This window comes from Rhinolophus hipposideros, assembly GCF_964194185.1.
Source record: "Rhinolophus hipposideros genome assembly, chromosome: 12".
Taxonomy (NCBI): domain Eukaryota; kingdom Metazoa; phylum Chordata; class Mammalia; order Chiroptera; family Rhinolophidae; genus Rhinolophus; species Rhinolophus hipposideros.
Genome location: NC_138058.1, coordinates 61,783,424 through 61,798,445, shown reverse-complemented (window position 1 = coordinate 61,798,445; position 15,022 = coordinate 61,783,424). Strand labels below are relative to the sequence as shown.

General features: G+C 36.6%; 1 protein-coding gene across 13 annotated transcripts in view; it reads right to left on the bottom strand.

Annotated features, from left to right (window-relative positions):
- ITSN2 (intersectin 2) overlaps window positions 1-15,022 on the bottom strand; it is a 122,218-nt gene that overhangs the window by 22,758 nt on the left and 84,438 nt on the right. For 12 of the 13 annotated variants that reach the window (XM_081069455.1, XM_081069446.1, XM_081069453.1 and 9 more), the window contains 2 exons: window positions 13,043-13,139; window positions 12,377-12,568 (listed from right to left, as the gene is read on the bottom strand). In XM_081069455.1, coding sequence (XP_080925581.1) covers window positions 12,377-12,568; window positions 13,043-13,139 — 289 coding nt within the window. Of the gene's footprint in view, window positions 1-7,229; window positions 10,429-12,376; window positions 12,569-13,042; window positions 13,140-15,022 lie in introns of those variants that run through there. The other variant, XM_081069448.1, reaches the window with a different exon arrangement.

Here is a 15,022-nt window from a genome sequence, read left to right as displayed (position 1 = left end):
GTCTCTCCCATCTTCCTTGTTATGCTTCTGTCCTCATTTCCTCCTCCTCTTGTTCTTTTTCTTTTTTAGCCACACTGGCTTCCATGCTGTTCTCAAGCATTTCAGGCATGCTCCTGCTTGAGACCCTTTCATGTACTGGTCCCTCTGCCTAAAATGACTTTCCAGCAACTTTCCAGGTTTCCTCCTCATACACCTCACATCCTTCAAGTCTTTACTCATATGCCACCATTTCAGGGAGACTTTATCTGAGGAGCCTGTTTAAAACCAAAATCCCTTTGTATCCATCCCTCCCTCCCCAGCACTACCTTTCCTTAACCTGCTTTATTTTTCTAAGATACTATATACTTATTCATTTTGTTTGTTTTCTGTCTTACTCTACTCAACTGTCAGAGTTAAGAGGGCAGGAAGTTTTGTTTCTTTTATATTCTGCTATATTCCAAGTGTTTGATACATAGTAGGTCTTCAGCAAGTGTTTATACCATGCTTCCCCAAAAATAAGACCTCGCCGGATCATCAGGTCTACTGCGTCTTTTGGAGCAAAAATTAATGTAAGAACCGGGCTTATTTTACTATAATATAAGACCAGGTCTTATCTAACATAATATAAGACCAGGTCTTATATTAATTTTTGCTCCCACAGAAGCATTAAAGCTGATTCTCCGGCCAGGTCTTATTTTCAGGGAAACACAGTAGGATGTGATTTGAAGATAAATTCTGAACTGTGGGAAATAATACATTGACATTAACTATAGGTGGTAAGTAAAAATGATGAAAACTTCCTGGTAAGTTCTTTCTGATAGACAGAAAGAATGAGAATTTAAAAAAAAAAAAAAGAGAGAGACCCCATGGTTATTATCAGGCCAGGTCTAGAAAAATAACTAGTGGTGGGCTGGGCCACAAGATCCCCACACCTGTGTTAGGATATGGAGACTGAGAGACAAATTATGAATAATGGATATGAAAACACAGTTGGGAACAACTGTTCTAAGTTACAGTGCAAGCAAGAACAAGAAGTAAATGGCGTGCTTAAGAAAAAAGAAATTTGTGAAGATTCCAAAAGGCGAAGGACAAGATAGTTTGTGGTGACCAATACAGAGGGCTTTTTCAGACTGTCATAAAGCCCCATAAAAGTCCCTGTCCCTTCTGAGGAGAGCAATGCCACTGAACACGGTTCTTCCCTGGGTGCCCAAATTAAGCAGCCAGAGTATTGCATAATGGTTTTCAGTCTCACTGTGTTCAACCTCAGTGACAAGACAAGATTTTACCAGCAAATCCAGATGACTAAGATGTGTGCATTTCCTGAAGACTGCCTTTAAAACTGAAGTTTTATCAGGGCACTAGAAAATTACTGGATATCTCATTTTGTAAAAGAATAGCCTTTATCTGCGTGGCAAATATTTACTGAGTGCAAACTATATACCAGATATCATGCTACCACCATGAAGCCATACATATTTGTGATTTTGTTTTTGGAAATTTAAATAAATCTTGAACAATTTTTTAAACTCTTGTATCTTTTTTGATGCCTGTCAAGTTCACTGCCATCAAGTGTTAGGTCGCTCTTTGAAGCATAAAACTGGAAGATGTTTATGTTATTTTCAAATGCTGCAACCACTGGAAAGCAAATTATTTGGCTTTCAGAAAATAGAAGTGTTCTAGAACTTTAAAAGCAACCCTACTGATAAATGCAAAGGATGTAGATGGATAAATGGATAAAGAAAAAAATTACTCGTTTTACTTTTGAATCTATGATAAAATGTCATAAGCCTAAAGGACAGCAAAGACCTCCCAATGCAGACAAAAGTGCTGACTTGACCTCAGAAAGCAGTTAGTTCAAGATGAAATCTGCATCACCTTCTAGTCTGCCAGAGTTGTATTACTGGTTCAACTGAGGAAATTAATGTGCTCTTCAGAATACAAAATATTATGAAGAGATGTCACGAAACAGTAGTTTATGTTCACTAACCTTTCAATTCTAACAATAAACATAATTGTTACCAACATGTGTATGACAATTTACAACCTTTGATTAATCCTGTGAATAACTGATGCAACTTTGATCTTTATTGCATAAATATATGGAGAGTCGGAAGCCTGGTGGTTAAGTGACACTGGAGGATGTAGAGCTACCAAATCCTCACATCTAGGTCTCTTGAGTCAAGCCTTAATCAAGACATGCCAGGCCATTTTAAATGGTGCTTACACTGTAAACCTATTTAAGGCAAAACACTGCAACAGCATGTATAAACTTGACCTGGCCTTATGCTTGCTGAACTAAATTCTAGAGGAAAAAAAGTTTTAGTATAAATGTTCTGAATGCCAAATCTAGCCCAGAGAACAAAAAAAGTCAACCAGGCCCTTCCTCTCCTTTAACTCTTTATTGTGTTGAAGGGACATAATTGGTTTCTTATATAGCCCTCTGTCCCACATGCTATTATAGCTTGAATCTAATATCCAATTTCAAGCCCACTGTTCCATATACTTCAGCACTTTGTATCGGTGCACCTATTACCACAGCACTGTTTGGGGGCAACAGGAGTCTCACTTGCACACATATATTTTTTTTCTCAGTATTACATTGAACAGCCTGCTACATCCCTAATTTTCCCCAACGGTATGATCATACAGCCCATATTTTCAACTTGTTTCTGACTACATAATTGGATATTTTGCCCCAAAATGTTGAGCTTAGGACACACGAATTCTATAGCGCTGCCTGATTCGGATTTTATAGTGGCTGACATGACCACTGGGGGACCCAGGGATTCCAGGAACAGGTCCTCCCAGTACCTTGAAATATAACTTGACCAGCCTGGATTCATTCAAAGCAGTTAATTCTCTTTACTCTTTTCTTACCTATATCTTGGAATTAACTGATGATTGTTCTGCTTTTGTGATGTGGAGCAACAGGCGCTCCTAGCTAGTGGCAAGCAGCATGGGGATGGCTAAGAGAACAAGCTTTGGAGTCAGATCTGGACTTGAGTCCCAACTCTACCCATTACTAATCCAGAGACACACCCAAAGTGCTTAGTCTACCTCTCGGTGCACAGGAAATGCTTAGTAACTGTTAGCTGTTATTTCTAGTATCTGTGTATTAGACATTGAACTAGTGCTTCAAAAATCCCTTATGTCTCATCTGCAATGTATGAGTCACTAGCGTCATTACACCGATGAGGCTCAGAGGGGTGAGCGTGTAGAGACAGGAATCAAAGTAACCCTCCCACCACGCTCATTTTACCTTTCTCATTAAGTGATTTTCCCTTTTGACAACAGCATTAAGACAACTCTCTTAAGCACATCATTCAAAATTTGTTGCTCTTGTTTAAAACAAAGTTTAAAAAGTGATTATGAGGACAAACTACCCAATTTAAAAAATGGGGAAAAGCTCTGAATATGCATTTCTCCAAAGAGGACACATAAATGGCCAAAAAGCCCATGAGAAGATGGTCTATATCATTAGTTACTGAAGAGATGTAATCAAAACCACAATGAGATGTCACTTCACACCCAGAAGGATGGGTATAACGAAAAGTCAGATAATAAGAAGTGGTGGCAAGGATGTGGAGAAATAGAAACCCTCGTACACTGCTGATGGGAATATAAAATGATGGAAAGATAGACTGGCAGTTCCTTGAAAAGTTAAACACAGAATTACCATTTGACTCAGTAATTCCACACCTAGGTATGAACTCAAGACTAATAAAATACAGAATCACACAAAACTTGTACACAAAAATGTTCATAGTAGCATTGCTTTTAATAGTGAAAAAGTAGAAACAACCCAAATGTACATTAACTAATGAATGGAAAAACAAAATTCGGTATATTTGTATGACAGAGTATTATTTGACCATAAAAAGGAATGAAATATTGATATGTACTACAAAATGGATGAACCTTGAAAACACTATGCTACGTTAAATAAGCCAAACACAAAAGCCTCGCACATTTTACGACCCCATTTCATGATATGTCCAGAATAGGCAAACCTATGGTGACAGTAAGTAGGTTATTAGTGGTTGCTTAGGGCTGGAGGAGGGGTGCACAGGAAGACAGGAGAGTGGTAGCAAAGGATACAGGGTTTCTTTCTGAGGGGATGAAAACGTTCTGTAATTGACTGTGGTAATGATTACACAACTCTGTGAATATACAAAAACCACTGAATTACAGACTTGGGGGAATCGTATGGTATATAAATCATATCTCAGTAAACCTGTTACTGAAAAACACTGATTATGTTCAGCTTTCTCTTTCTGGATACTATTCTTACAGATTTTTGTCCTTGTTTATTATTTAGTCCTTGCCCCCTGGTCTCTTCTCTGTGTATACTTTTTACATAGAGAAAGCACTGTACAGCCTGATTTTTCCTTTTTTCATTGGTTCAAGTGGTGGTTGTACTGCAGGAACCTCATTATTATAAAAATGGTGGCAATATTAGCTCTTCATTTGTATAGAGGTTAAGAGCATGGACTCTGGAGCCAGACCACTTGGGTTTGAACCCAGCTCACAACCTGTTAGCTATGTAACCTTAGTCAAGTTACTTAACCTCTTTGTGTTTTCATTTTCCTATCTGTGAAAAGAAAATAATAATGAGGTAATACATTTGAGGACGTTAGAAAAGTACCTAGACTAATAGGTGCTCAATAGAAAGCACTTTCCTTTTTTACTGGTATGAGCAATGGTTGCACAGCCAGACTTCATTATTTTATAAAAATGGTGGCAATATTAGCACAGCAATCTCTTCATTCTCCTGGAACCTATTTCCTGTCTCCATGGGTTCCTTTTGCTATCCAAGCCTTAACTGCTGATATCTTCAAAGGTCTGACTTTCTCCACAAGTAATCTCATTTACTTTTACTGGCTTGACAACGATCCATATTCATTCCACCAGCTGATATACATCAGATGCGGTGTATCTTAATTATATCTGACTGCCTGTTGGACAATTCTATCTGAATGTCTCACAGATACTTTGTGGTCAAAACCAAACTCATCTTCTCCCCTGATCTCTGATTCTTTACTGCAGGTGGTGGCACCATTACTTCACCTTATCACCAAGATATGGACTTTTCCACTTGCACACATCCCACCAATCCCCAACTCCTGCCAATTTCTCCTCAAACAATTCTTAACTCTGTTTCATCATCTTTTCTCCACCTTGCTTCCTATCAGAATCATCTGGGGAGCTATAAAAAAATCCCAGGGCACACTTGAGGCCATTTAAATCAGGACTCAAGCATCAATATCTTTTGAAAGCTTTCCAGGTGATCCCAATGAGCAGCCAAGCTAGAGAATCTGACTTAGCCCTTGGTGTCTCCCAGCCTCCACTTTCACTGTTCCAGGCTTTGCAGTCCCCTCTGACAAAAAGGAACTGCTTATCATCAGACCTCTCCACCTGCACCCATGCTGTTTCCTGTCTTTATCAGACTCTCCACCACCCCACCCTGAAATCTGGTTACTCCTACTTATCTTAGGATCTAGAGGTTACCTTCTCAAACCTTTTCTCTAATTCACCAATCTTTGGTTGAATTACATATTCCTCCTCTGTACTCTTGGTGTCCAGGAAATACCTATCATTGTGCTTACTTAGCATGTTGTTTTATAATTATCCGCTTATGTGCCTGGGCCTCTCACAGAGCTAGGTACTCCCTGAGGCTAGGACCATATGACGCTCATTTTCATGTTCTCAGCACTTAGTACACTGCTTGGCCTTATGCAAATACTCAATACACGTTAGTTGAACGACCTTCCAGAGACGAGGGAAGGTTTCTTTGGAAAAAGGTTATTTATGCCAGACATTGATGGATGGGTTGCATTTTGATTCATATTTTTTACACTCAAGGTAAAACCAACTTGATTACTTAAGTGTACGAGGTGTGATAAAAAATACTGTGACTGTTTAAATAAAAAAAAATTTATTCCAGTAAAAGACACATTGCCATTAATCTCCCTCGAAATACTCCCCTTCGCTTCGAACATGCTTATCCCATCATCCTTGCCATTTTCTGAAGCAAGTCCTCTTTTGTGTCTCTAGTTGCACTGTCGTGGTCCCCTCGATGTCCTGAATCATTTTGATTCTTTGGGGAAGAGCCAGAAGTCGCATGGTGCCAGATCTGGTGAATAAGGTGGATGAGAACATACTGCAATGTTTTTGACAGAAATTGTCATCCAGAAGTGATGTGTGACACAGAGCATTGTCATGATGTAAGATGATTTACGGCACACTTTAAAACACACCTTCGCTCAACCGTAGCTCACACCTGACTGATTGCACTGAACAAGTTGGAACTTGTCACACACTGTTCTAAGGTTCGATCTGCTGCTTCCCGTATTGAAGATCCCTGCCTTTCGGTGGGATGGCACTCAGCAGCAGCATTCACCATATTTTGTAATCACAATGTAAAGGCTCCATGTCAAACATTGCTCCTGGTTTGGCAATTTCTGTCAAATAAAAATATTACAATGTGTCCTCATCCACCTTATTCACCAGATCTGGTACTATACAACTTCTGGCTCTTCCCCAAAGTCAAAATGACTACGAAAGGTGAACATTTTGAATCGATTCAGGACATGGAGGCAGCCATGACGGTGCAACTGAAGACACTCACGAAAGAGGACGTCCAGAACCGCTTCAGAAAGTGGCAGGAACGATGGGAGACGTGTGTTGGAAGCGAGGGGAGTATTTTGAAGGGGATTAATGGCAATGTATCTTTTACTGTAATAAATTTTTTTATGTCTTTTTTGTGTCTTTTACTGTAATATTTAAACATTCACCATATTGTTTGACTGCATCTCGTAATACTCTGTTTAACTCTAGTGCACCCAAACATTCACTGCAGTTTCTTTTATATGCTCTTATTTTGTACTAAAAATATCTTAACTACATTTGCAATGAATGACTATTAACTTGTAAGTTCTTTCCAATCATTTTAGAAAAAAGTTGGAGTAGAAATTGTAGTAGTTTATTATTATCCTAGATCCTAGATTTTCTTTTACCTTCAAATCAAAATTTCTTTTGCTTTTGAGATACATATGATTGTCTCAGATAAAACTACTTCAACCTTGACCACTTAAAAATTTATTTTGTCCCCTGTGATATAAAACAATGACCTGTACACAGAGACTACATTAAGGACAGAGAGAAATTCCAAAGCAATTCAATCATGACTACATAGAAACAATTAAAAATAAGTTTTAAAGGATGCTTCCAAAGAAATACACAATACAAGTAATGTAGTTTGTGTCCTTTTAATAAACACACTTGCATAGTTATATTACAATTTTGTAAAAATAAAAACAGGTTACCTCATGCCAAGCGTGCCTAGCATTTGCACAATTTTAATACCCTTAACACTATAGTTTTCAAGACACACAAAATAAAAGTTTAAGGCAAAAAACAGCACTTCGCAACAATTTAATAATTTATTACATTACAGTAGCATCACAGCAGCATCCAACAATGCCACTTTAGATAAAAGTCTCTCAGTATTTCCATTATAGATTCTATTTACAAGGATTTGTAACTTGGTAAAATTCATTCTAAGAAAATTTGGCAAATAAAGCTTTTGGATGGGGGTTGGCATTTCTTTCTCCACTTTTCCCACTTTCTTTATTTTAAACTATCAGTATTTACATTGTATTTTAAAACACTAAAATAGCAGTTACAATGTTTTAATAGTTCTATTATTTTTACATAACTTTTTGAGATAAAGTTTTAGAGAAAATTCTACAATGGGTTGATTTAAATTTTCCTATTTTTCTAAAAAATCAGCTTTGGTTTTAGAATTGATTTTTTCATTGCTGGAAAACCCATCAGATTTAATCACATATTTTTAAAATGATTATCACATATTACAACTTTTAAATAAACTTTACCTCCTACAGAATTCAGATTTATTCCATTGTGTTCCCATTTTAAAATTCTGTGTCCCTGATAAACTCTTTCCTTCTAATGTTGCTTTCTAAGCAAAGGGAAAGCTGCCTCTTATACTGATGAAGAAGAGAGTAAATACATGGCTGAATCCGAGGTATTGCATGCACTTTTAAGGACAGGTTATTATTATATGTCATATTTTACTTTTAGCTTTCTCTCAAATATGCAACAAAATACCTACACAAAGAGAGGTATTTCAGCAAATACAGCAAGTATGTTTTCCAGACCAATATTCAGCATAAATATGCCATTATGTGATTCAGTCCATAGGTACCTGGTAAATACGTTATTTTCAAATTGATTATAGATGCTAAGCTCTACCCGAATGACATTCTTAATAATCTATATTTGTCAGTGTAAAAGTGAAATGATTTGAGCTATAAAAATACCTTTGAAATAATTTATCAGTGTATAAGTCCAAATGCAAAATCATAAAGAGAAAATATTATACCAGATCATGTGGCTAATTAGCAGTGGTCTGATTTCTAATGTCAGGGTTTAAAATGGACTTAAAGTAACTGTCCTTAATCTGCACCCAAAAAGGGTGCAAAAGCAGAAAGTTCAGAACATAAAACGCAAGACCAAGAAATGTGTGCAGTTTGGAAGATCAGCTGAACTCACAAGGAGTCAATCTTTGTACTGTGTCCTTTAGTGACTGCAGACGAATCTGTTAGCCCACCTGTAAAGTGGTATTATTGCTTTCCTAGAAAAGCATCACGATGATGCCAAATGCTGAAAATTGAGGTGGTCTAATAACTACAAATACCAACCCCAGGGAGTACACATACCTATCACCACACATTCCAATAATGGGAAGTATTTTGAAACACAGACATTTGAACTTTGTGAAGTTTTAACTAAACTGTTGACTCTCAAGTGTCGTAAAAAGTTAAGATTTAGGTAATGTATGACTGAAATGATTCATTCATAATGTGTAGGCACATTAACATAAATATTGCACAAAATATGCCTCTAACTTAAACTCAGAGATATAAAACTGTATTTTACTCTTCTTAAAGAACTCTTGAGGAAATAGGACTCTGTGATTGTATGTACACTTTTCCTGATACTACTTTGACATTCATAAATAGTAGATTGCACTGCAGTTTGTAAACATTTTAAATTGCATAAACTTTTCATTGATTTTCAAATACAGTTTAATACTGTCCACTAAAACTCCTTTTTGTTTCAGCTAAGTACTCTCACATTTATCAGTTTATAATGTTTATTATCTTTAAAGTGTTTTCCATACAAGAAAAAGAAGTAAAATCCTATGCCAAAGTAGCCAATGCGGTTGAAGAATAGATAACAGCCAGAAAATTCTGAATGGTAAAGTCAGTCTCTGGCCTCAAAGCAGCTTCATGGACAGAGAGGAACACCAGCTCTCACACATCTCTCCTTCACTCAAATTCATTCTTGACTAGACAGAGTCTGTATGCCTGCTTCAGGGGCATTCAAACTCTTCAAGGACTCCTTATGATCTTTACTAAACACATTAAGAACAATGTCGACCAGTGTCTTTTTGTGACCTGGGACATGTAGTCACCTAATTAAAATAGGTAACATTGACTTTGAAATATATTATAGATATAAAAACTCTAAGCTAGGAAAGGTTTCATATTTCACCATCAATGATTTCATTCCTCAAAAATAATACACTTTTAGGTCATCAATGAAGAAGTAACAACTAATTGCTGCAGGATTAGCCCAGAGCATACAAAAGTCCCCAGGGAACTACCCCAGTACAGGGCCATTCCTGGGCACCTCAAACAGAGGAAAGACATCCCACTCTACACATATGGATGGGGCAGGTCATTTTCCTCTTATGAGATAAGAAAAGCGCCCCCAAAGCTAATTGCTCCCACCCCAAAATACACAGAAAATAGAGAAAACGTTATTTCCAGTTCTTGGCCTTTTGCAATCTTAAATACTGAATAGCGGCGTATTAGAAAATAATAAAGTAAACAGTGCATATTTGGGGAAAAAATCACATATTGAACCAATTAAGAGCTCACTGTGATTAGGATTAGATCAAACATAACAGCAAAACATAAGCAAATTTTATCTGAATTCTGTAATGAGTATACATGTTGCAATAACGTTAAAAAAGCATGGCAACCCATTCCAAACCAGCAAGAATAGTTTGTGCAAATAGTGGGTCTTTGTGTGTTTGAATTCCCACCATGTAAGGGCAAACTCAATGTGCATGCTAATGACCCACAATTACCAAATTAAAAAAAAAAAGTTAAAAGATGCCAGAGTGAACAGCAGGGAAAGCCACACAAAGACCCACTATCCTTTAATTTGTTACAAATAAATTTTAACTGTAAATTAGAAACACAAAGAAATAATCACAAGTGGCTCTAACATTCAAACGAAGTGAATGGATTGTGTAAGAGATATTTGATCAGGGCTGCCTGCCCTGCCTCCACGCTAGAGTCAAACTTGGATAGTGGGTCTCTGGGGTGCTTTCACACTGGAAGACAACATTGGGTCCTATAAAAAGAAAAATGAGGAATAAAATGAACATAAAGCAAATTAAGTGGGTGAGAAAAAAATTTGACTAATAACATGCAACATCAACTAAATAAATTTGAATTATTACTATTCTCAACCTTTAAACAATACAGTCACACACTGCTTAACGATGGGGATACGTTCTGAGAAATGTATCATTAGGTGATTTTGTTGTTGTGCAAACATCATAGGGTGCACTTACACAAACCTAGATGGCATAGTCTACTGCACATCTAAGCTATATGGTATACCACCATCACATGTGCAATCTGTTGTTGACCAAAATGTCATTATGTGGAACACGACTGTATCCTAATTGCATAATAGAATAAAAATAAGACTTCTAAGGGCCCAAGAAACACAAATGATTACCTAAAATCTAACTGGTTTTTACTGACTCATACATGCCTGGCTGTTTTTCCTTTAGAACAGCTTTTATTTGTTCTTTATATCCCCTGTTATAGAAGACTTAATTGGAAAAAAGACTTAATTGGAACAGCTTTTATTTGTTCTTTATATTCCCTATTATAGAAGACTTAATTGGAAAAAAGTGTTCCATCACTGGAAAACAAGATAAACAACAATAACAACAACAAAACACATTTGGAAAACCATCAATTGACATCAGAGACACTATAGAAGCCAAATGTACTGACACTGGAATGCTTCCAAGAATCACTAGCCAAAGCCAAAGATCTTCCAGACCCAGTAGGTCTGAAAAGTATCTTCCTCTTTCAGGCACCTCAGGTATTTCTAATAAGATAAACTGGCAAGCACTAAAAACTGTCAAGCCATCAGCAGAGCTTAAAATGGTCATTCATTTAGGTAACCCAAGTTGTTGTAATTTTCTTTACTACTTCTCCTGAAACCCTGAGAAATTTTCGAGACTGTTCAAAGCATAAAAAACTGGACTCCTCTCACCTCGAAATTGGGAAATTTAGTTGCTTTATCTAAAGGACAGTCTTCTCCCAGGATGAAGCTCCGAAGTGAAAATAATGCACAAATATTTCAAAATTATAGTATAAAATAAATTCATAATACTAGCACTGAATCATATCTCAGTTTTGGCTGGGTTACCAATTATATGTTCTCAGAAATTAAATTAAAATGAAAGGCTAAATGTTTTAGATAATTTCACAAGAATGATGTATTTTTTTTAAGCAAAAAGAAATCAAAAGGATGGGGAAAAGTGGAATCCATTTTATAAAGGTAAAAACTATTTTCAAGTACTATTTATTCTTTAATTTATTATTAACGTATGTTTATTGTCAAATATAAGAAAGGCTGGGTAATTGCCAAGAGGTAATTTTATATAACACCAGATACTACACTTTTGAGATCTGGATCCTTGTTCCAAAAATAGTGAAATAGATATTGATTTATGTATCTCTTATGGATGAGGTATCTTCTAAAAAAATCACCTAATGACAGTTTTGAAAACAATTTAAACAGGTTTTAAATTTTCTTCTAACCTAGATAATGTGTAAATATGTGGGAAATAAATAGGAAGATGGCAAAATTAATAGCACCTGTATACTAAAAGGGTAATTCTTAATAGTAAATAAGGAAATTACTAGCTACTCTTTATTAAGCTGAAAAAGATCATTGGATGCTGAAAAAGCAGGGTGGTAAAGGGAAACTGCAGTATAGACTGCTTTCATACCAAAGAACCCACAGAAGAATCATACAATTTTCAGATACAGTCTAATAGTAAGGCCTGAAGCTAAGAAAAAAAGCATTTAAAATAAAGCAGTATAACTTCTGATCTTCTGAAAAGTTTCCTTTTGCATTTTCTTACTTTAAACATTAAATCAATGTATCATTTGCTAACTGACTTTAATATCTGATGAAGAACAGTAATAAATGCAGTGCTGCATATTAAAGCTTTTGCACTAGTCGAAGAGGTAAAAAGTTTGCTATTACTCACACTGTTGACTTGGATCTGAATCTGTCGTCATCTTAACATAGTTTGAAGGGAAGAGACCAGTCACCCCACTGATTTCGCCTTGCCACCAGTCAGGATCATCTTTGTTCAAAACATTGATAAGTTGTCCCTTGGAGAAATTTAGCTCGTCCTCATTATTCGCTACATAGTCATACATAGCAATCACCTGACACACTATAGAACAAGAACAAAACAACAAATGTAACAAATTAATTATTCCCACAAGGATCACAAGTCAAAACTCCTCTAGGATTTAAATTACTCTAATACTAAGTGTTAAAAGTAGCCTAAAATTTCCCTTCAGCGGCTCTCTCCCCCGCTTCCTTCCCCAATCCCTGTTTTACAAAAACAAGAATCTCCAAACTACAGTTAAAAATCCAAATGAACTGCTTCACTTTGAATATGATAGTACAGTAATTCCACTTTGAAAACTGTATGGAGTGAAATGGTTCAAGTATCACTAAACAGCTGGCTGTTTCTAAGCAGAATTTTTTAGAAAAGAAGTTATCAAAAAAAAAAAAAAGAAAAGTTCTCATTGTAACATACTTTTAGGCAGAGGTCATATTTTTCAGAGTTAGCTAATCTAAGAAGTTGGTGAGTTTTAACAAAACTTCTCTCAGATGAAATGCAAGTTAACCCATTCCATACCAGGATGAAAGGCAGGTGTAGTTCTTTCACTACTTGGACCCAAAAGTTTAACATGGCTGGCGGGAAACCATCCTTTTTGTCGCTTTTTTCCTCTGGCCTGTAAAATTAGCAAAAGGAATATGAAAGATGAAATTAAAACCAATTATTGAGACAGAAACTAACAGTGAGAAAAACCCTATCTCTTTGGTTAACCTTGACCAAAGAAAGGTCTGGCCTTTGCCTTTGGCTCCTAGGAGGTATATATCCCTACACCTCTGGAATGTCCTGACTGATGAGTGTCTTAGGGGAGCCTTGACCATGCCAAAGAGTCTAACAATATGATTTATGGTGGGTGCTCTGGGTCATGTAGTATGATCCCAACCTCTGGAGAGGCTGGAGACTGAATCCAGCCATTTACCTGTAGGCAGCCAACCATGTCTATGTGACAGAGCCCAGTGAAAAACTCCGGACACCAAGGCTCAAGTGAGCTTGCTTCTCTGCTTGGCAATACTCTGTGGGTATTGTTGCCAGGAGAGATTAACGCTACCCATGACTCTGCTGGGAGAGGACAATTGGAAGCTCTGAGTTTGGAACTCTCCTGATTCTGTCCCATACATCTCTTCCATTGGCTAATTTTAACCTAAATCCTTTTGCTGCAATAAAATGTTACAATGAGTATACAGTAGCTCCCCCTTAAACCACGGTTTTGCTTTTCACAGTTTCAGTTACCCACAGTCAACTGCAGTCCAAAAATATTAAATAAAAAATCCCTGAAATAAATAATTCGCAAGTTTTGAGTTGCATGCTGTTTTGAGTAGCATGATGAAATCTCATGCCATCCTGCACCATTCCACCCAGGACGTGAATCATCCCTTTGTCCAGTGTATCCATGCTGTGTACACTACCTGCCTGTGAGTCACTTAGTAGCTGTCAGGTTTATCATATCAACTGTCACGGTATCACAGTGTTTGTGTTCAAGTCACCCTGACTGTGCTTCATAATGGCCCCAAAGCTCAAGAGCAGTGATGCTGGCAATTCGGATATGCCAAAAAAAAGCTATAAAATGCTTCCTTTAAGTAAAAAGGTGAGTACAGTACAGTAAGACATTTTGAGAGAGACCTCATTCACATTAACTTTTATTACAGTATGTTACAATTGTTCTATTTTACTAATAATTATTGGTAATCTCTTACAATGCTTAATTTATAAATTAAACACTGTCATAGGTATGTATGTATAGGAAAAAATATAGTAAACATAGAGTTCAGTAGTCTGCAGTTTCAGGCATCCACTAGGGGTCTTAGAACATATACCAGTCAGATAAGGGGGGACTACTATAGCTTTCAGTGAGTCCTTCTAGCAAATTATTGAACCTCAGAGTGGGCCTGGGGCCTCCAAATTTGCAACTGGTATCACAAGTAAGGGTGGTCTTGTGGAGCCCTGAATTCTGCACTGCCCTCCCTAGTCAATATGAAACAACTGGAAGACTCAATAGGAATCTCAAAGTGCTGCTGAAAATGCTATTTATAGAAGTCTATTTGGAGATCTTTCAGGCTCAGTGTTCTCTGCATATTTCACAAAAATAGTATTTATAAACTAAAAAGACTTTTTTAGAGTTCTCCTAATAAGTTCAAGTCAACACTTAAAATGGTATAGCCATAGTAAACACCTCTTGGGACTTTGTTAATAATTAATCAGGAGATCACAAATAAAATTTCTGGAGAGCCATAGTTCCGACTTAGTTGGGTCAGTCTTCAAAGCAAATCAGAAGGTGGAATTTCAAGGGTTATTCAAGAAGACATTGAATTCTGAATATCCACTGTTCTGGAGAAATCATAAGACTGATATGCAAAAATGAAGCTATGTTTAATCTCCTTATTACAATCATATTATCAATCTTACATAAAAATAAAGCTATTATACCTCTCATCATCTTTTTTTTTTAGAAGAGGTTTCTTATTTATTTATTTATTTATTTATTTATTTATTTATTTATCTCTC